At 47.4% G+C, this 20,455-nt stretch overlaps 1 protein-coding gene across 2 annotated transcripts in view; it reads left to right on the forward strand.

The window, feature by feature from the left end:
* The window catches only part of MTCL1 (microtubule crosslinking factor 1), a 120,869-nt gene extending 101,988 nt beyond the window's left edge, over window positions 1–18,881 (forward strand). For both annotated transcript variants that reach the window (XM_035013792.1, XM_035013791.1), the window contains 4 exons: window positions 4,936–5,232; window positions 6,575–6,606; window positions 10,655–12,194; window positions 17,697–18,881. In XM_035013792.1, the coding sequence (XP_034869683.1) occupies window positions 4,936–5,232; window positions 6,575–6,606; window positions 10,655–12,194; window positions 17,697–17,891 (2,064 nt within the window). In that variant the 3' untranslated portion in view covers window positions 17,892–18,881. The remainder of the gene's footprint in view (window positions 1–4,935; window positions 5,233–6,574; window positions 6,607–10,654; window positions 12,195–17,696) is intronic.
* The last annotated feature ends 1,574 nt before the right edge of the window (window positions 18,882–20,455 follow it).

Raw genomic sequence — 20,455 nt, forward strand, 5'->3', positions numbered from 1 at the left:
GGCTAATGTTTCATGGGCTTCCAGAGGAAGAAGAAAAAAATCATAGAATTCTAGCATTGGAGACCCAGACTCAGCCCTTACATTACACAGATCTTTTCAATGCAGAGTCTGTAGGTAACTTCTTGTGTGTGTATATACGTGTGGTATGTCTGTGGTCAGGGCTGGGCCGGGGGGGGGGGCGCTAATATTCTGAAGGAATTTAAAGACTAAACTTGAAACATGAGGTTATTTCAGGTCTTATAAGGTGTGATTCCTGCCAAAAAGCAAACTACCTTTTAAGTTTGTCCCTAAAGATGTGGTCACAGTGGCTGCTCCAGCTTGAGTGGGATTGCTGCCCATTAGTAAAGAGATTGCTCAGTTACGTTGGAAATCAGGCTGTTTGTACCTGCTGTGGATATTGCTGACCTGTGATTAGGGAGGACCATATCAGGGGAGGGAGCTGGTAGCTCATCCTCTTTAGCTAAACAAACAATTCAAACACCCAGATGAATTCAGGGGGAGAAGGGGAGTTGTTTTTCTACCTCCCAGAGAATCATTCTCTGCATTGTGTCAGCTTAAGACAGTTTGCGTAGTTGTGGTCATGCCTGAGTGATGCACAAATTAAATTTTCACATTAAACTGATAAAGTTTTGGAATTCTTCTCTGGCTGGATTTTTACATAGCATATATGTTTTTTATTTATTTTTTTTATTTCAGCCTGTCACACTTAAAAATTTATGAGGCCTCAAGGTAGTGTATTAATAAGAAAATGAGTTCAGGAAAAATAACCTTATTACTCTACTACAAATACCCATACTGCCTGCATTTATGTGGGAGCCTTTTGAAAAATGTGCTGTATCATCCCCAGTTGTGATACCTGTGTTACGCTGGTGCAATGGCCAAAGTTAGTTTCTGCATGCTGTTGGGGAGGGAGAGAAGGTAAAGGAACTTAAAAAAGCCAGGAGCCCCTGGCTCAGAAACTGTTGAGTTGAGAAGGCACACTTCAGATAGAATGGTGCAGAAGTTCTTCCTAGATTTGATTACTCACTCACACAACTGAGTCACACCATATTGGTATTTGATGTGGCTCATTTCAAAATTCCCCAAAGTCAATCAAAAGAAAGGTGGCCACTTCCTGCTTGGCCTAGAAATGCATCATTTGAGAAGAATCTTCTATATTAGATCCCCTATGTGCCTGTGCTCTCCTGAACAGATCAGTGGTTAGGTGTAAATTGCAGGGGCAAAAATAGCATGTATTCTCGCAAAGTGGTCACAGATTTATCATATCCAGCTTCGGTTAACCAGTGTTTCAGAAACTCCAGGCACCTTATTACCAGGGAGGTTCCTTCTTGGCCTTCCATCCAAGAGCACTCACCCTGTCTCTCCTGTGGCACAGCAAGGCCATCACAATCCCTGCCACAGCCCTTCTGGGTCCCCTTTGCCTGTTAGCTGTGGGCTCTTTGGTCTTGTCATAGCTCCTTTCTGGAAGTCACAGCTTGGATATAATTTAAGCAAGTCTTTTAGGGTTTCACTTTTGGGAATGAGGAATTCCTAGTAAAGGAAAAAGTAGTAGGACATCTGATGATAGTCAACTTCTGAGGAGTTAATGACCAGGGGAGGAGCAGTCACCCCATTTTAAGACTGTATTTTGAAGGGTAAAATTGGGCATGTGCTGAATGAACCCAATTTCCGATTCAGGTCAGTCCTCCGAGTCAGGACTAGAGCAGTTCTACCGAGCTGACGGCCTCAGAACTTGAGTCCTCAAGGTTAACATCTCTGAGCATAATGGATTCGAAACACGTGGGTTCCAGGCGTTCATCTGTTCCTGAAATCTGTGCGGTGGATCCCACAGGCTTCGCACAGTGATCTCACTGCTGTTTTTAGGAGAAGATTTACTGCCAGTGAATGATGCTTCAGATATGCAGTTGTGGCTTTCAAAAATAAACCCAGCCTTTTCCCCCAAATAGTCAGCATTTTAAAAGAAGATTTTATAAATCTTGTACCCAACCCCAAAAATTAGCAGCAGTTATAGTCATTCTCTGCAAAAGAGGAAATTAACCAAAGTGTGTGTATGTGTGTGTGTGTGTGTGTGTGTGGATTTCGTTTATCGTTCATTTAATTTTTAGCTCCACATTCCATAGAAAAACAAGGAATACAGGTGAACATTCTTCATAATATATGCTCTTGATATTTAACTACTTGGTGAGCCATGTAACCTTGACTTTGATAACCTAATACAGTTGGTGAAGGAAATAACACTAAATCCATTTTCCACTTTTAGAACACATGCTTCATCCTTGTCCAGTGTCATTAAATTCCTACATAATTTCTGCACCACATGAGGCATTTTATATGACAGATGACTGTGGGAATGTGGTTAAGGTCACATAACACATGTCATCTATCTTATCAGCATCCCTTGTCCCAGTCCAGGTTTGATTGGGTGATAGTTAACTTTTATGGAATCACACTACATTTCTCCGTAGAATTAAGTTCCCAGTTAGCATGCAGATGATACAGGACTCGCCACTGTACTGAAGACCTAAAGGAAAGACCATGTGTCATTCCAGTCTCCTTCCAGTAATTTCCTTAAATCAGCTGCCTCTACAACCTGAAAGGCCATTCTTTTAAAACCCGATCACAAAGTGACCTTTTTTCTTTTGACCAGTTCAGGTAAGGTGACACTGTGGAGGGTTTATTGTTTCCTGTATTATTTGAAATGGAAGTCTTTTCAGTTTTCCATGTGCATTAAAAGTTGTTCTACTGCAGGATTCAAAGTACAGTGGGTGCTGATGGCTGGTTTGAAATGACTCTCCTAAGAAACCCTATCCTTTTAAGGACCCATTATTCTATTACAACATCCCAGAGGCATCTTAGCACCAGATACCTCCAGCTAAACCCATTCCAGTTCATTTTTAGGAAACCTAACACTGACCAGCTTTAGTGCGCATTGCTCTTGGCTGCCTGTGTTTATTTTTGAATACCCACTGTGCTGAGTTAGAATGTGCTCGTTCAGAGCCCTCCTACTTAGTCATTCTTTCCTCCTCTTCACACACACCCTCGGTGCACATTTACAGCTCCAAGTGTGATTCTTGCATTTTAATTCCTTGCCCAAAATAGCTTAGAGATGATCATGTGTTAGAACTAAATTGTGCTGACATGCATTAGATAAACATAATAAAAAGTTTTCCCTTTTTGTTGTTTTTTGTTTGTGTGTTAAAGAAAACATTTAGCATCTTTAAGGGAACTGAGAAGAACTGTGCCTTGGGGCAGAGGGGCAGGTAGAGATCAGAGGGGCTGAGCTGAAACCGGGAGTGATTGGCTTGTTCTTAATTCAACTGTGACCCTGCCTCAGATTCTAACATTTAAGCTCTGGCTGCTTGAATCTCCATCTTTCTCAGAAAATGAAGATAATCCACTGTCTCAGAAATGACTAAAAATGAATAAAAGTCCTTCATCTCCATTATTTTACGTGGCTTGGTTCCTGATGATGCGCAGGCCACAAACTTACCTCCAGCTCCTGGACGAAGGCTTCAACTGGGACACAGAGGTGTAGTTTGTGAAAGATGCTTGGTTAAAAATAAATTAATGCTTCCAGGGGAGTTGTAGAACTTCCTGGCGCCATCTCAGCACTTGAGGACTGAACACCTTTCTTCTTTGACAAATCCAGATGTTACTTTCACCCTTCAGATAACTTTCTTAGCCAAGAAGGCAGCCGCCATGGTGGTTGAGTGTGTGAGCATGTCATCCAGTAAAGACCCCAGTGGAGATATGTAGGTGGAACTCTCCTCAGCCCTCCACTGTGCTTTCTGTGCATGTTTCGAAAAGAAGGCAGTGAGGAAAGCTCTGGAGAGTCCAGGGGGAAGTGGTCCATTACAGCTTCTCCAGGGAGTGAGCATCCACCCTGCACGCCATTTCCCTGCCTGTCCCTGTGATTTCACATTGGCTCCCTTCCTAAGTGGCTCCACATGGTTCGTTCTAGTGCCATAAATCAGCAAGGCATGTATCAGTGCACCCAGACCCCAGGGAGGTCAGTGCTGGTCTCACTGATGAACAGTGAGCCCTGCTGGGCTCACCTTGCTGGTAGCCCCTGCGCTCCTCCCCTCCACAGCGGGCAGCTGTGCGGTCCCCACATCACAGATCAGGACCCTGAGCTGGGGATCGCTGGGGACTTCACTCCTGCCAGCAAACCAGGAAGCTATAGGACAGTGGGCCCAACTCAGACCTTCCTCACTCTAGGGGCACCTGCGTGTTCCCCACTATTGCTTCCTGCATTTCCTAAGTCAGGCAAAAAAGGTATGGCTCTAAAGTATGTGGCTTTTCCTTTTTCAATCAGTCCAGATCTTTCATTAACTTGATAGCTAAGTTGTAATCCTCTCAAGCAAAGTTAGAAGTTGTTTTTGACATTCAGTGGTTACAACCCAATTCGATCACTTGGGTTAATAGACGGGACCTGTACCAAATGATTTGGGTATAATAGTGTTAGAATGAGGAAACTCTGCTAGTCAGGAAAATCAAATTCGCCCTCAGAAGTTTGCTATCACTGATGGTTTTCCAGTGAGTGTGCCTTAAGTTCTGAAGGTATAAAAAATAGTTCTAAATACGTCATTTAACAATGTTCAGTTTTTAAAAAATAAATGTATAATTTCCCATGAACAGTACTCCAAGTTATATACAGTAATATATATATATATTCTCATCAGAAGGAGTTGGCTCATGTGTGTGGTTAATGCACATTTTCCAGTCTGGATAAAATTGTGATTTTTTTTTTTTTAATAAAAACATCTGTAATGTGTTACTTTTGAAATTAAGGTCAGAACTTGAAGAACATTTACTTCTCCCAGTCTTTCCTATGGACCCAAATGTAGTTCCAAATTGTGGAGAAGCAGCAGTCTTAGGGAGAGCAACTGACAGAAGAGTGAGACTAATTGTTTTCATTTTTTAAAAACCCTCAAGTTGCAGAAAGAAAACAGTCCCCGGAGAAGTGGCAGTTTCCTCTGTGATCAAAAGGAAGGCAACATCCGCCCCTTTGCCCACCCAGGAAGTCCCCGAATGCCCCGTCCCTTGGAGATGTGGCCCTGCGCAGACACTGACTCCACCCCGTTTGATGACCGGCCACTGTCTAAGCTGAAGGAATCGGACAGATGTTCAGCACGGGAAAACCTCTACTTGGACGCCTTGTCTCTAGATGATGAGCCAGAGGAGCCTCCAGCCCGAGGGCCCCAGCGGGAGTTCAGGAACTGCCTCCCCCAGGTCAGCCTGGGATTTGGGGTCCAGTTAACTGCTGCAGGACCAAGGGGTTGTCAGGAACCTGGCCACCTGGCCAGCAGGCTCGGGCTTTGCAAATCACAGCCTCTGGGTTGAGTAAGCATGAAACCTTCACAGTGCCAAGAGCTTTGCTTGGTGGTCCCGACCCCAAACTCCTAGCATGCGCTGCATTCAATTTCACTTGGCCAACATGTCTCAGGTTTGGAGACGTAGGACTGTGTCCTGTGTAAACAAAAGGTCTCACCCATGAGCGGGTCCAGTGGAACCCACAGGAGGAGAGAATTCATTCTGGGACGTATAGGTCTGCAACCTCTCTTTAAATCACAGCAGCCTTCTGATTCTAAACAACTTACTGGTAACAAAAAAAATCTGTTCTAAAGCAAGTACCTCACCCTGGGAAATAATAAGTGTCACTAAACAATGACATGCTATAAATTCTTATTCTGTGCAAAGGGGGAAAAATCCAACACTTTGAAGCTGTGCGTAAATTAGATCAGCAAAGCGGTGAGCTAAACTCTGGGCTGAGATTTCCACGGCACAATGTCAGGTTTTTCTGATTATGCCCTTTCAACAACTGGGTTTTAAAACCTGGTTGGATTTTAGGAATCATTACCTGTGAGTCAGTTTGACAGTTGCTGAACCTGTCACTTAACCTGTCCAAAGACAGACTTTGAAGAGTTCGTGTCAAGTAGTGTTGAAATGTGGGGCAGCTAGATTTCAGTGAGGTGTCTCTGAGGTCAAGTCCCTTCTCACCAGTATGTAGCCAGGTGGCATGACATCACCAGGATGGTGCCCTGTTTGACCCTTTGGCAACTCCCATGGTGCAGTTGCATAGCAGAGAGGAAGGAGCCCATCCTGGCCCGGGTCCACCGTGACGGGGCCGTACTGAGCTGCGCAGAGCAGAAGTTGTGGTCAGTCCACCTCTGATTCCACATGGCAGAGCTCACCACTGAGAAAGTGCTCAAGCCTAAGGCTGTTGCATCACCTTCTACAGTGAGGCTTAGACCAAGGGACATAGCTGCCCAACTTCCTCTCTTGGGGGCCCCATCTTCCCTTTCCCCACCTCCTCCTCCTCCTCTCTTTCTCTGTCTCTCTCTCTCACTCATGTGCACACACATACACACACATTCAGATGTGTGGGTTCTGGTTTTATTATTATATTTCAAAGGGCTGAGGGACAGGAACATTCCCAACCAAAACTTGGTCTTGGTGTACATTTTAAATGGTATTTTCCTATGGCCGAAGAGCAAAACAAATCATTTAGCACGTTGAAAGTGCCTGGCAGCCAATATTAACTGATTCAGACGATCTTATTTCTTCTTTATAGGAAGAAGAAAATCACAAGGGAAACCTTCAAAGGTAAGTAAGACTGATGAAAACAATAGTCGGCTACTGAAATTAAAACCTCTTGGTCTTAAAATTCCATCTTGTTGCCGCAGTCTGTGGTAACACTGTCTTGAGAATGACTTAAAGTAAGACTTCTGAATAAGTAGTTGCTTTATTATTATTGATTTCATAAATATGGCATTTTCTATTATTAGCAATAGAAAGGCCAGAGACACACTGTACTCATGTGGGTGTTAGTGTCATGGTGAGAACAGTTACAGTTGTGTATTGTGTATATAAAGGAATGTTATGTCCAGTGGTTTCTGGAAAGTCCACAGAAACCTCCTGCTTCTCATTTAGTCTGGAAAGACTCCCTCTTGATGTGCTGTGAGACATTTTATATACTGTGCATTTAAAGCTCTGCCCGGAGGATTTACTAAAATATTTCCCGGCAGTAAACCTTGAAGTAAATACAAAGTAAGTGATGTTGGTGATGTTAGTTATCGTCTATTTTAGGTCATTTGTATGATAGGATATATCTGAAAAGACATATCTAAGCAAATTTGTTTAAACACTAAAAATAGACAACTGAGTGGAAAGATTTCCTGTACACAGCCCCCCCACCCCCCAATCCCCCCACAAATGCTTTTTCTTTATAGATGAACACATGCTATTTCCACCACAGGAAACTTCTCCTCAGGGCAGTCTGCTGTTTCCAGATCTCCTCATCCCTGGTTTCCCTATGAACTTCAAGTCCATAAATTACTGTCTTCTTCCCATTTTGCCCTGTATTTGGTTCATCCAAAACCACCCAAAATGCCTGTGGTGCATTTCTGTCCTTCAGGCTCTGTCTTGTCTGGTCATTCTCGGACAGTCCAGCGCCGCATTCGAGAACTAGAGCCTGGTTTCAAATGCACATCTGCCTCTTGCCAGCCATGTGCCCTGGGGTGAGTTAGGTGACACCCTGTGCCTCAGTTTCCTCATCTGTAAACAGAAGGCTTTTCAATTTCTTTACAGCTTAAATGTGTTTCTACACATGAAACAAAGCAATGCCTGACACAGAGTAAACAGTCAGCAAAGTTTAGCTATCTTCACAGAGCTCTTCCCTGCATAGTAGCTCTTATTTTTTTTATCTTTTTTTAAAGTGTATTTATTTTTTGTAGTAATCGCTATACCCAACATGGGACTTGAACTCCCCACCCCGAGATCAAGAGTCATACACTCCACCGATGGAGCCAGCCAGGTGCCCCCTATTTTTTATATTAATTGCTGCTACTAATTTCAAAAGTCATACTTAGAAAAGTTCATCTTAAATTAACTTATATATCGGGGCACCTGGTTGGCTCAGTCATTAAGCGTCTGCCTTTGGCTCAGGTCATGATCCCAGGGTCCTGGGATGGAGCCCTGCGTCGGGCTCCCTGCTCCACATGAAGCCTGCTTCTCCCTCTCCCTCTGCCGCTCTGCCCACGTGTGTTCTTTCTCTCTAGCTCTCTCAAATAAATGAATAACCTCTTTTAAAAAAACCTTACCTATCAAAATGTCCAAGGTAAGAACATGTGTTGTCCCCACCATCCCCTTCTCCCTCTTGCTTCTAGCAGTTTCCTGTCTTCCCTCTGGACTTCTTCTGTGCACCCTCACGTCCTGGCACGTTTCCAATGTGTCCTGGTTTCGTATCTGTCTTGCTTTGGCCATTGCTAAGGCTGATGTGTTCCCTTTCTCTGCCCACATCACCTCTATTCCACGAAATCCATCCAAGGGCTGGAGGCAGAAAGGCCCCACGCAGGTGCACTGGCTTACCTCTGAGGGTAGTTCCTCAGTGGGCAGAAACGGGGCTTAGACGAGCTGTGTCCAAGAAACGCAGAAAGGATTGGGGTTTCAGTACCTACAGAGCACTTCCAGCCCCCAGAGAACAGCGTTCTGAAGCTCATTTTTCCTTTAAGATTTTATTTATTTGAGAGAGAGAGCATGCATGCACTCACAAGTGGGGGCAGGGGCAGAGGGAGAGGGAGAAGCAGGCTCCCCGCTGAGCAGGGAGCCCGACGCGGGGCTCGATCCCAGGACCCTGAGATCATGACCTGAGCCGAAGGCAGACGGTTAACTGACTGAGCCACCCAGGCACCTGAAGCTCATTATTAATTCAGCAACTCCTTGACTTGGCCAGAGGCTAGAAGAGAAAAATCACACTTACCGGAAATTGACCCATCCCTTCTATTTCTTTTTATTTTCAGGGCTAGTTGTAGCCAGCTTTCTATTATTCACTGGGCCATGGGAGGGTTTGTAGATTATTTCTAACAAAAAAATACCACTAACTTTTGCCCCTAGTGAGAAATAACAAGATAGAAGCCCTACTGGTATCATTTGTAGCCTGCTCTCTTTTACCAGGGTGGCGACCACAATGGCATGTGTCTCCAGGGTGAGGGCAGGCACCCAGGGCTTTGCCTGTTCTGTGGGCCAATCCATGCGGCACACAGACCCCAATTCTGGTCTCACCATCATTAATGGTTTCTGCAGTGAAATGTGGCCCGTGTACTCTCCATCTGGGACCCGTTTGGCAGCACCTGTGCTGGTCTGAAGCCCTAGGTATTTAAACTTCTGTTTGGGGTGTGCAGATATGAATAAGTTCTATGAGAAAGTGGTCCAGTTGCAGAGACAGTGAATCTGCGTATGCACCACCCCTGCCCCAGCAGGAGGGATTTCTGGCCAGAGGGTCCAGGCCTGAGCCTCCTTCCTGGCCGCCCCTGCTTTGCCCTGGGTGGGTTGACAAGCTGCCTGAGCGCTCCAGCAACCTCCTCTCTTAGCATTTTGGAATCCCCAACACCCCATACGGTGCCTGCCCTGGCCTATAGGAGGCAGTCAGGAAATTCATACCAAATAGAAATATATTGAATGAAAGCACATATATAGGGAGGAATCTACATCCAAATCCACATCCATCAGGCAGCACTTACCCAAACCTGGCTGTTCCTTTAGCTCACGCATCTTCACCCTCCCATGTGTTTGTGTGTCTGCAGGCATCTTCTTCTTGTCCAGGAATACAGGGAGAGCAAGAACACAAGACAGGCTGGGCTGTACAGGAGGGAGCAGGGGGAGGGAAGAACCGAGCCCTGGTGGTGGATTTCGACAGAGCCGGATGGAGTTTCCGTTTGAAGTCGTTTTTGGAAATTACATGCCCACCTGTCACACCTTCCACCTCCCTTCTTTGCTCCACATCTTCCATTTGGCCTCTGGAGATGGCAGTCAGTACAGTTGACCCCTGAACAACATGGATTGAACTACATGGGTCCACTTAGATGTGGACTTTTTCCAGTAAATACAGGATAGTGCTGTAAATCTATTTTCTCTTCCTTATGGTTTTCTTAATATTTTCTTTCTTTAGCTTATTTTATTACAAGAATACAGTGTTTAATACATACACAAAGTATGTGTTAATAGACTGTTTATCTTATTGATAGGGCTTCCGTTCAACAGTAAGTTATTAGTAGTTAAGTTTTGGGGGAGTCAAAAATTTTACGTGGGTTTTCGACTGCACGGGGATTGGACCCCCTAACTCCTGTTGTCATTCAAGGGTCAACTGTACTTCACTGGAATTAGAGGATGAGGCTGGCGGGAGAACGGTAATCAGGTGATAGCTGTGATGTGGTGGTATCCAACCCCCTCCGCGTATACCATTCGCTGGCTTGGGATCAGGCCGGGGCTGTGTTCTGTCAGTAATGCGAGCACCTACTGCAGTGCCTGGGACTCAGGAAACCCCTAGTAGGTTAGGAATCGGAGGCACTCATCAGCCAGGTGTCCTTGCTATGGAGCATCCACAGGCCAAAATGAAAGCATTCCAAAGTGGGTTTATATTTTATTTTACATTTTATTTTATTATTTCATTTCATTTCATTTTTTAAGCCCCAGGTGATTCCAGTGTGCAGTGACATTTGGGAACCACTAGGTTAAGAAATTCTCTACTGGTGGGTTTGGAAGTCACCTCTCATGTGGGCAGGACACGCGTGCCTGCCCCAGGTCAGAGGTGGCAGGTGAGCACGCTTCCTGGCTGGCAGGCAGCTGACATCGTCTTCTCTCCCACTTTTCCCAGGGCTGTGTCTGTGTCCTCCATGTCTGAGTTCCAGCGTCTGATGGACGTCTCTCCCTTCCTGCCGGAGAAGGGCCTGCCGGCTGCCAGCAACAAGGAGGACATCACCCCGCCCCTGTCTCCGGACGACCTGAAGTACATCGAGGAGTTCAACAGCAAGAGCTGGGACGAGAGGGCCCCAGAGCCCTGGGCAGACAGGACCGAGGGAGGGCGGGCAGGGAATGAGGCCAGTGCCGAGCCTTTCCCCAGCTCTTCCTGGTACCTCACCACGAGTGTCACCATGACCACGGACACCGTGACCAGCCCAGAGCACTGCCAGAAGCAGCCCCTACGGAGCCACGTGTGCACCGAGCAGGCTGGGCTGCGGGTGCTGCACAGCCCGCCCGCCGTCCGCAGGCTGGACAGCATCATGGCGGCAGGGGGTGAGGGCAAGGGCCGGTCAGAGCCTGAGTGCCGGTTTCCCACAAGCAGAGCCAGGGTGGGCGCTGAAGACACAAAGGGGGGTCCCTCAGAACATGTGCTTAGCAGGTGGCCTTGTGCCCCCTCCAGATACCCCCGAGACTATGTGGAGGGAGGGCTGCACCCCCTCGAAAGTGCCCTCTGCACTCCCCTGGGGTTTGTCTCCCCACTACACAGCCTGCAGATGGCCAAGAACATGAGTGATGACATGAAGGAGGCGGCCTTCTCCGTCAGGAACGCCATATGCTCTGGTACCCCCAAGCCTCCACTCAAGGACATGGCCTGCCAGACCAATGGGTCCCGGACAACGGGGACACAGACCGTTCAGACCATCAACATTGGCCTGCAGACCGAAGCCCTGCGTGGCAGCGCCATCACCAGCAGCCCCCACAAGTGTCTCACGCCAAAGGCAGGGGGTGGTGCCACGCCCGCGTCATCTCCTTCCCGCGGCCTTAGGAGCAGGCAGGTGGCCCCCGCCATTGAGAAGGTGCAGGCCAAGTTTGAACGCACATGTTGCTCCCCCAAGTACGGGTCTCCCAAGCTGCAGAGGAAGCCCCTCCCCAAAGCCGAGCAGCCAAATAGCAGGACCTCCCTGGGGCTGGCTCCAAAGGGGTGCAGCGAGTCGGCCTGGGCCCGCTCCACCACCACACGAGAGAGCCCTGTGCACACCGCCATCAACGATGGCCTCTCCAGCCTCTTCAACATCATCGACCACAGCCCCGTGGTACAGGACCCCTTCCAGAAGGGAACGCGGGCGGGGAGTCGGTCTCGCTCAGCAGAACCTCGGCCGGATCTGGGCCCAGGCCAGGAAACCAGCCCCAGTTCCCGGGGACGGTCCCCCAGCCCCATCGGGGCTGGCTCAGAGACGTGGAGGGAGGAAGGGGGAGAGGGCACGCCCTTGAGGCAGGACTTATCTGCTCCCCCTGGTTACACGCTCACCGAGAATGTAGCCCGGATCCTCAACAAGAAGCTGTTGGAGCATGCCTTAAAGGAGGAGAGGAGGCAGGCCCCCCACGGGCCCCCAAGTCTTAACAGTGACAGCCACATGGGAGAAACAGTCAAAGCTGAACCAGGGTCCATTGAGGTAATAAGGCTGAGTATTCCAACTCTCACCCCACCAGCTCTTCTGTTTAAATGCCAGGAAAACATGTGTAAACCTGGGGTTTTGCTAGGTCATCTGATTTCAAGAATCCTTATCCATAATAGGTTCTTGTGAGCTGGGAAGATACAGGGTTTATGGGAGAATGGGATAGGCAGAAACACAAGCCCTGAGCTACTCCTAAAGAAAAGTTCATATTATTGTCCTCAGTGATCTCTTCTTGAAGATGTAGCTCGAGGTTTGATTCAGGTTCTCTGGTCTGGTGTAGGTGATTGATGCTCATCTGTCTATCTGGGCCTTTCACTTGGGGTTATAATTTGCCCTCTTTCTGTGTGAATTTGTGTCCTAGAAAAGTGTATGTGTGAAGTGCGTGAGAGTCCCATCAGGCCTGCGTGCTCCAGATCTTTATCCAGGGCAACACAAGAGGTTGCCGGAGAGGGTGTGATAGTGTGGATACTAGAACATCCTTCATCAGGAATATACGAGAAGGTCTGGATTCCAATGCTGACTTCAGTACAGAATAGCATTCCTCTGTCTCACAAATCCCATGCCCCCTGCGACCATGAATCTCCCTGGCCATAAAACCAGGTGAGACAGATGGATAAGATCAAAATCCTGCCTTCATACGATGTGATCATTACTATTGTCCCCCTTACATCTCTCATCATCACACTATATAGGACCACACATCCCGGTACCTATTATTACTATGCGATTATTACTACATCCCCCTTAGCATTATTCACCGATCCGTCAGTGATGAATTTTGTTCTCACACGTTTCCACACGCAGTATGTCCATACCACACCACTTTAAAAACAATCCGCGTTTCCACTTCAGGAATGAGCGAAACAAAGCCTGACGGTAAAGCTGGGACCGAAGGCGTGGGGCTGCGGGCCTGATGCGGTGAGACCGCGCACGGTCCCGTCTCCGTCAGACACTGTTCGGCCCGGGATCCCGCGTGCAGACTGGAGGGTGAGGCCGACTCACCACTAGCCCAGATGGACAGACTCCACACCCGTGGAATCCAGACACCCCTAACCATTCTCCAGGCGGCTCCTGCAGATGGCAAGGGTCGGAGAGGAGAGACACACACTCCTTGGGCTGCAGCCCTGCTCTCCGCCATGGCCCAGGCAGCCCTGGCTTCACAGGTGCGGAGACGAGGCAGGTGTGTTTCCACATTTCCCTGGTGGAGGGGTGGGGGGGTGGTCAGTGGCTTCCAGGCTAACCCACCAAGTGGTAGTCAGCTCAAAATATAGAGTTTAAACCACGTGAGATTGCCAGTGACCTACAGAAATGGCAATTGCCATTTCATTCAACCTAATATTAATAGTATATTGGCCATGTTCTGAACATACGAGTCTTTGTTATACAGTTGTTTACATGCTCTGAGAAGAACAAATACCAAGGTTGAGAGTTCTCGGGTGACAAATGGTGTCTTCTGCGGGCTTCTGTTACCCCTATCCTTCCAGGGGCCTGAGGTAGGTGACTCACTACTGCAGAGGGCTTATTTGTGTGAATGCCCCACCTTCTTCAGGCTCTGGAGGAATCCGGGGAAATGAGGGCTCTGTCCCAAAGCATTAACTGGCTGTGTCTGCAGTGTCCATTAATGTTAGAAACTGAAGAGAAATTAATGTTTAGGAACCAAAAAGGGCTTTGAGTTACAACCACTGCTCCAGGCAATCTATGATAGTAGAAAGACAACCGCTTAATGGCTAAATCACAGCTCCAAGGCATGAAAACAGTTTTATAAGGACAGAACTGTGCCTGTCCCCCTGCCACTTAGGTCCTCTGTAAAGTGTCTGTTTAGATTTTCTTCTCACTGGGTGTGTTTGCTACCAAAGAGATGATTGGCCAAGTTGGGGGGGATTCAGAACCTGTGTGGAGCCCTCACTGGCAGAGAGTAAATGTTGTAGTCTCTTTTTTCCTTTTCTGTTGGAATTTTGCTTCCTCTAGATTCCAGTGAAGTTCTTCCTTGTCTAAACTGACTTCCTATATTAGGCCCATTGGAAATCCCTTCCCATCACTCTATAAATTATGTAGTAAGTAGTTCTGGGTTTTCATTCCAAAATCACCAGAACTAATGCAGATTATCCAACCTGCCCAGAGCGCCTGGCTGTGGGCCCTTCCCTGAACACTCCGCCTGGCGGGGGGGCACAACAGTAAGTCTCCTTCGTCTTTTCTCGCTCCCGCCCCATGGCTATATTTATCTTCTTTTTCTCTTGAAGCTGTAGCACCAGCTCTACCCTGCAGAGAAGCTAAGAGGGGAGTTATGGGGTGAAAGAAAAGAATAATCTGGAAATGCAGTGCTATTCTTCCCTCCCAGGTCTAGTGGACAATACAAGGGGAAATTTTCAGCGTGAGCAATGGCCACGGGATCACTGTGACTAAAACAGACCATTTAATCCTCTGTTTCAAATACAACAGTCATGTGACTTCCATCTCCATGCACGCCAAAGGGTTTCTGAAATGTGAAATGCTAAAGGGCAAATCAGGGAAGAACAGAAAGCAGAAGGGAGAGGTCTGTTGCTATTCTGTCCTGAGAGTCCTGTGCTCCAGACTACCTGGACCCAGGCAGAGAGAGGCCTGTGCATGTGCGAGGGCACCTGCCGGCTTCTGCGGGCCTCACGTTTCTCCTGATAGCTGTCCCTGGACCTGCCACCAGGCTTGTTGACTTTAAACCTTTACTGTTCTTTTTAAAAAAATACTTTCCAACCTACTTGCTTTTCTTTTCTTTCTCTGTCTGTTCTGTCCAGAACCAAACTGTCTTACTAACTGCCCCATGGGGACTCTAGCCCTGCCTGCCTCACGCCGTAAGTGCTTTCTTCCTTCTTTGCACACCGTCTGGAAAGGTCCTCTGTGTAATTTGGGGTTGGTATCTGACATTCAGAAATGAGGCTGAATCATACCGGGTATATCTGCTCTGTCCATAGAGCCCGCCAACTGCTTGCACTGGCCTGGGGTCCATAAAATTCAGGGACTGATTGGTAGGCCTAGACATTCCAGAGATTTCTGCTCTCTGCTTTCAGAGGGGTAAAAGGATATTGGCCAGAGAGGGGACTTTCTCAGGCACAGAGGCCTAGTCTGTGAGCCCAGTGTTTTCCCGGTCAGCCTGCACCTGCTCACTGGTATTCTGGAGGCACATGCACACCACCAGATGCTGTAATGAAGTGTGACCTTAACACAATGAAGCTTTTCTCTCTTTTTCAACAACTGCACCAGAAGGAATAAATCCAAATGTATCTTGTCCTTCCAAGTGATCACCATAGGTGACATAGTAAGCACTCAATAAATATTTGTTGGATGAAATCAACAACAGAGCCATCACTTGTTCCCAAAAAATAGCCTCAGAATTGCCGTCTGAGCCTGAATCGAGGCTGAAAAAATACCAACTTATCATTTGATCAAGAATTAGTCGCCCACCCACCTCACCCACTGGTCTTAACTTGGAGTGCTAAATGCAAAAATGCGATTGGCTCTCAAAGACGAAAAAGATGCTCCCAAGATAAAATGGCCACATAGCCCATTGCAGTAGCTCTCAGTGAAGGACAAGATCGTTTGCTTGTCTGTGCTCATGTGTTACTAAAGAAAAAGCTCATTCTTGAACCTGTGGTCACACAGTTCTTCCTATAGGGGTTCACACGGGGAAGAGGTGGCACCACACTGTCCAATCAAAAGCCCGTTCTGGTTCAGCATCCACCAGGTGGAAAAGGGCTGCAGTGGTGTAGGAAAAAAACCTACGGTAGCAGCCATCCCAACATTCAACACCCTGCCACACGTGTAACACACACCACATACTCATAGACAGCACATGCAGCACACAACCCTCATGCACAAGATGACCCACAACGCACACACAGCGTATCCTCATACATGGCACATACAACACAACACTCCTACACAACATGATGCTACACATACACAACATACTTATACACTACACAACACACACACAATACAACACACAAATCTTAATACCGGGAGCAGAGACAGAAAAAGTAAAGCGGTGGCAGATTTCCCAAGCCCCGCATCAGTGGTGCATGCTCACGGAAGGGCTGAGGTGAGGGCAGGACAGCTTGCCCCGCCTAGTTTGCATTTCAGCTATTTCAGGCCGGGCTTCGTGGGCGAGGTCTTCCTGGTTGCCATGGTTCCCATCAGCAGAGTGCTTTGCTAATCAAGGCTTCCCCATCCTCTGCTACGACGTGTAGTCACAAAGAGGCCCGGACGGTTAGGAGTAGTCTCCAGTGTTCATGCCATTTTCCGCTGGGCCCAGGGGGAGGCAGGGACCACCTCATTCCATCACTCTTCCAGAAGCACCATGCCGGTGCTCCACCTTTCGCCTTTCCTCTTCCCCCTCTTTCTCCCACTGCTCATCGACACAGCCCACCGTCTGGTCTCTGCTATCACTCCCTGCTCCGCAGACCGTCCTCATCCTGGCCTCTGTGCGCTTGCTCGTCACATCTCTGTCAGTCCGCTGCCACCCTTCCTGACAGGCTCTGAGCACCTGTGTTCTCTGTCATTCTTCATTGCAGTGGCTTACCATCTCGGCTTTTTCTCATCTGAGTGTCCCTTGGGCGGCCGGGTTCCACCCCATGGAACTCACCGTTTCCTCACGCCCCCCCCCACCAACCTCCCGGGCACCAGCATGCTCCAGGTGTGGGCATCCTTGGTTCCTATCTTGCAGACTAAGTAGCTCGACACTCATTAACACTAGAAAAGGAGCACAGGCCCTTGAGAAGAAGTATGATAGGTGTTTGGGCCCCCGGTTGAGTGTGTCGTGCATGATCTGTTCTCAGAAGGCGTAGGATGCCCGTGACAGAAGCACAAGCACTCTGATTCCACTTTTTAAAATGCTGCAGCAAGGAAGAGTCGTTAAAGAAAACTAGGCCGAAGTTAAAATTTCTGCCTGCAGCATTTTTTCCATGTCGTGGGAGTTTGTTTAACCCACTGCCAGTCAACTTGGAATAAGTAGTAGCAGAGTTTGTTTTAAGGTGTCTTGTTGCTAATGCAGCTGGATAAATCCTGGGTCTCTTCATGGGCCTCCAACAAGACCAAAGCATAGGGAGGCTGGCCTCTCAGGGCTGGGTCACTGTGGCTAGTAGATCATTCAGGAGGGCCAAAAGGTTGGGGTCAGCTGGGTCAGGATGTGACCAGGTGGCCTGTGGCTTTCCCCACCTTCCATCGGCTCCAGCCCAGTTCTGAAGATGATGCATAAACATATCCATCTCACAGCATTGCCATATTTTGATCATAATTTGCTATCTTCTCATTACTGTGCCACTGATCATCCGAGTTGAATTTTTCACTTAACATTTTAAATTATCCTCCCCAAGCAAATATAAATTAACATTCTGAAGTTGCCCCTGATCGATCCATTGCATTGACCTCGAGTCTGTTGAGAAGTGTGTTTGGGGAGAGTCACTCCCCCCCCTCCCGGAGGAACTGTCAGTCTGAGTAACCCTGTCTTTCTCTTTCTCGGCTTTGAAGGAACTACCTTGTTCTGCACTAGCTCCATCCCTAGAACCCTGCTTCTCCAGGCCCGAGAGACCAGCAAACCGTCGCCCTCCGTCCCGTTGGGCCTCCCATTCCCCTACTGCCTCACCGGCTCAGTCACCCGGAGACCCAGCCTTGTTGGAGGAGCTCGGCGACGAGGAGCCACCCGGGGAGAAGACACACGTGTGACGAGTGCAAGTTTGCATGGATTATTGGGGAATAATTCCCTGTAATTTGCATAACCACACCGTACTCATCAACCAAGCTCCGCCCACAAGAGGAGATCTAGCTTTCCCAAGGTCAAAGAATGTTTTTTAAAAAACACACAGCTGCTGAATGTCCAACCTGTGAACCTGAGATGTTTCTAGAACGAAACCGTAAACGTGCCTGTAATAACTTAATTTTTTTCATAGCTCAGAAAACTATTTTTGTCTCCATCTTTTTTACACAGTATATTAAAAAAAGCTAGATAAGATATAAATTTAAAAAATAAAAGTTTTAAAGATGTACATTTTAAGAGATTCTGAACGCCCTTGCTCTCAATACTGACTGCCTCTGTGTTAAATTTGCACTGTTACACTTTGGTTTGGTTTATTTCCACGTTGAATTAGACTGTTTTAAGTTAATTTTATTTTGTCAGTGTTTTTGTTTTTTAAGAATTTTTTGAAATGCTTCAGACTGTCTGATTCAATGAACTTTTTGTAGTGAAAGAGCCATGAAGCCAGTCGACAAGACGGAAATCCTCTCTACGGGAGGGGATACACATCTGCATTCTTGCAAAGGTACAGAGTCCTCAGCTGGGCTTACCAAATTCGCTGTATAATCCACATCCTCTACTCGACTTGCACGTCTTTGGGTTCGAAGAGCTCGGGTGCATGTACATATTGCTACTGTGGTCTCACCATCACGTAAGTGTGAGTCATCTGTCCCACCGTAATACGTTGTGAATCCCTCATACTGTACTTTTATCATTGTCCTCTTGCATCGAGATACAACAGCAATGGCATTTTTAAATTATTGTTAATGATGAACTGGCAATATACAGTGTTTATTCAAAATTTTCTTGTTTAAGGAAAAGCACTACAAAAAGTCAGGAGGGTACCACACTGAATCAAAGGATGGTGCCTCGGAGTCTGTATGAGACCATGATGAAGTAGAAATAAAGCCTTTACAAGATGGCGGCCTGTGCCAGGACCTCATGTTTCACGTGCCCTGCATCCTCTCCTAAGGGCTCAAGTGACAGTTTTCCTAGCCAGGGGAATGAGGGAAAGGGGAGGTCCTGCTACTAACACACCTCACCTAACTAACACACCATGAGTGTGTGGTGTGCCACAGCTTCCCTGTTCTCTGTAAGAGCGTCCTGGGGTTGATGAAAAGGTGACTTCGTTGTGGTTGAAAACATGGCGGGCGTGGAGGTGTGAGGGAACTGTTACCCACAAGTCCAAATGTTGCCCGGCCTCCCTCCCTCTCCCCTCCTTGGGAAAGTGGGAGTGGCCAATCACCTGGCCGGTGCTTCCCTCCCTGACTGAGAGATGTCACCCGGCCTGTCAGTAGGTGATGGAGTAGGGGTTTTTAAAGAGGTGATGCTGCCAAAGAGCATAAGAACTACTTCACGCCGAATGTCCTTCTCTAGACTTGCTGACAGAATAAGCTCTGTTCCCAGTGTTACCACAGTTCCGCCTTTAAATATTTTCCCCCAAAATAGAAAATGCCAGCTATCGGTGAGAACGTGGAGACACTGGAACCCTGGGGCACTCCTGGGGCAGCCACTGTGGAGAACAGCATGATGGGTCCTGAAGGGAAACCAAATCATCTGTGCTCCAGCAGCTGTGGTCATAGCCCAGAAAAATAGAAAGCTGGGACTTGAACAGCTATCTGCACACTGATGTTCACAGCAGCGTGATCCACAAAGCCAACCAGTAGAAACAACCTGTCAGGGAGCGAATAAACGAGATGTGGTCTCTCCACACAATGGAATACTGTGCAGCCTTAGAAAGCCAGGAGATTCTGGCACATATGTGCTGCCTATCACATGCACCAGTCTTGAGGATGCTATGTTAAGTGAAAGGAGCCGCTCAATCACAAAATAACAAATACTGTATGGTTCCACTTCTAAGAAGTACCTAGAGTAATTAAATTCATAGATACAAAAAGTAAGATAATAGTTACCAGGTTATAAGGGGAGAGGAAAGAACAAGGAGTTAGTGTTGAATGAGTACAGTTTCTGTTTGGGATGATGAAGTTCTGGAAACGGATGGTGGTGATGGTGGCTCAACAATATGACCGTACTTAATACCCCTGAACTCTACACTTAAAATGATTAAAATGGTATATTTTACCAGAATAACGATTTTTAATGCAAAAAATACTCCGCCTAACTACTCTAGACATAGGTGCAAACAAACTAACAAGTCAACAAACCTTACTTTTGTGCCTATCCTGTGCCCACGGTAAATGCTGGAAGGTGCATTAGTGTTTCTCCAGTTGGAAGCAACCAGCCAGCAGAAAGAAGGGAAATCGTTGGCACTCATAACTGGAAAAGTGCTAGAAGTGCAGTCACAATCCAGAGCCTCCAACAGCGCCATCAGGATTCTGCTCCCAACAGTCAGCTACAGTGGCCCCCAGCAGCTCCTATTTGTTGCCCAACTCCTGGAGAAAGAAGATCTCTTACCAGTGGCTCCAGCAAAAACCCCAGGAGTCCTAAATCTCATGGGTCTCCTGTAACTCACATGTCGTTCCCTGAGCCAACTGCT

Source organism: Mirounga leonina, unplaced genomic scaffold (genome assembly GCF_011800145.1).
Source record: "Mirounga leonina isolate KUSES-001 unplaced genomic scaffold, KU_Mleo_1.0 Mir_167, whole genome shotgun sequence".
Classification (NCBI taxonomy): domain Eukaryota; kingdom Metazoa; phylum Chordata; class Mammalia; order Carnivora; family Phocidae; genus Mirounga; species Mirounga leonina.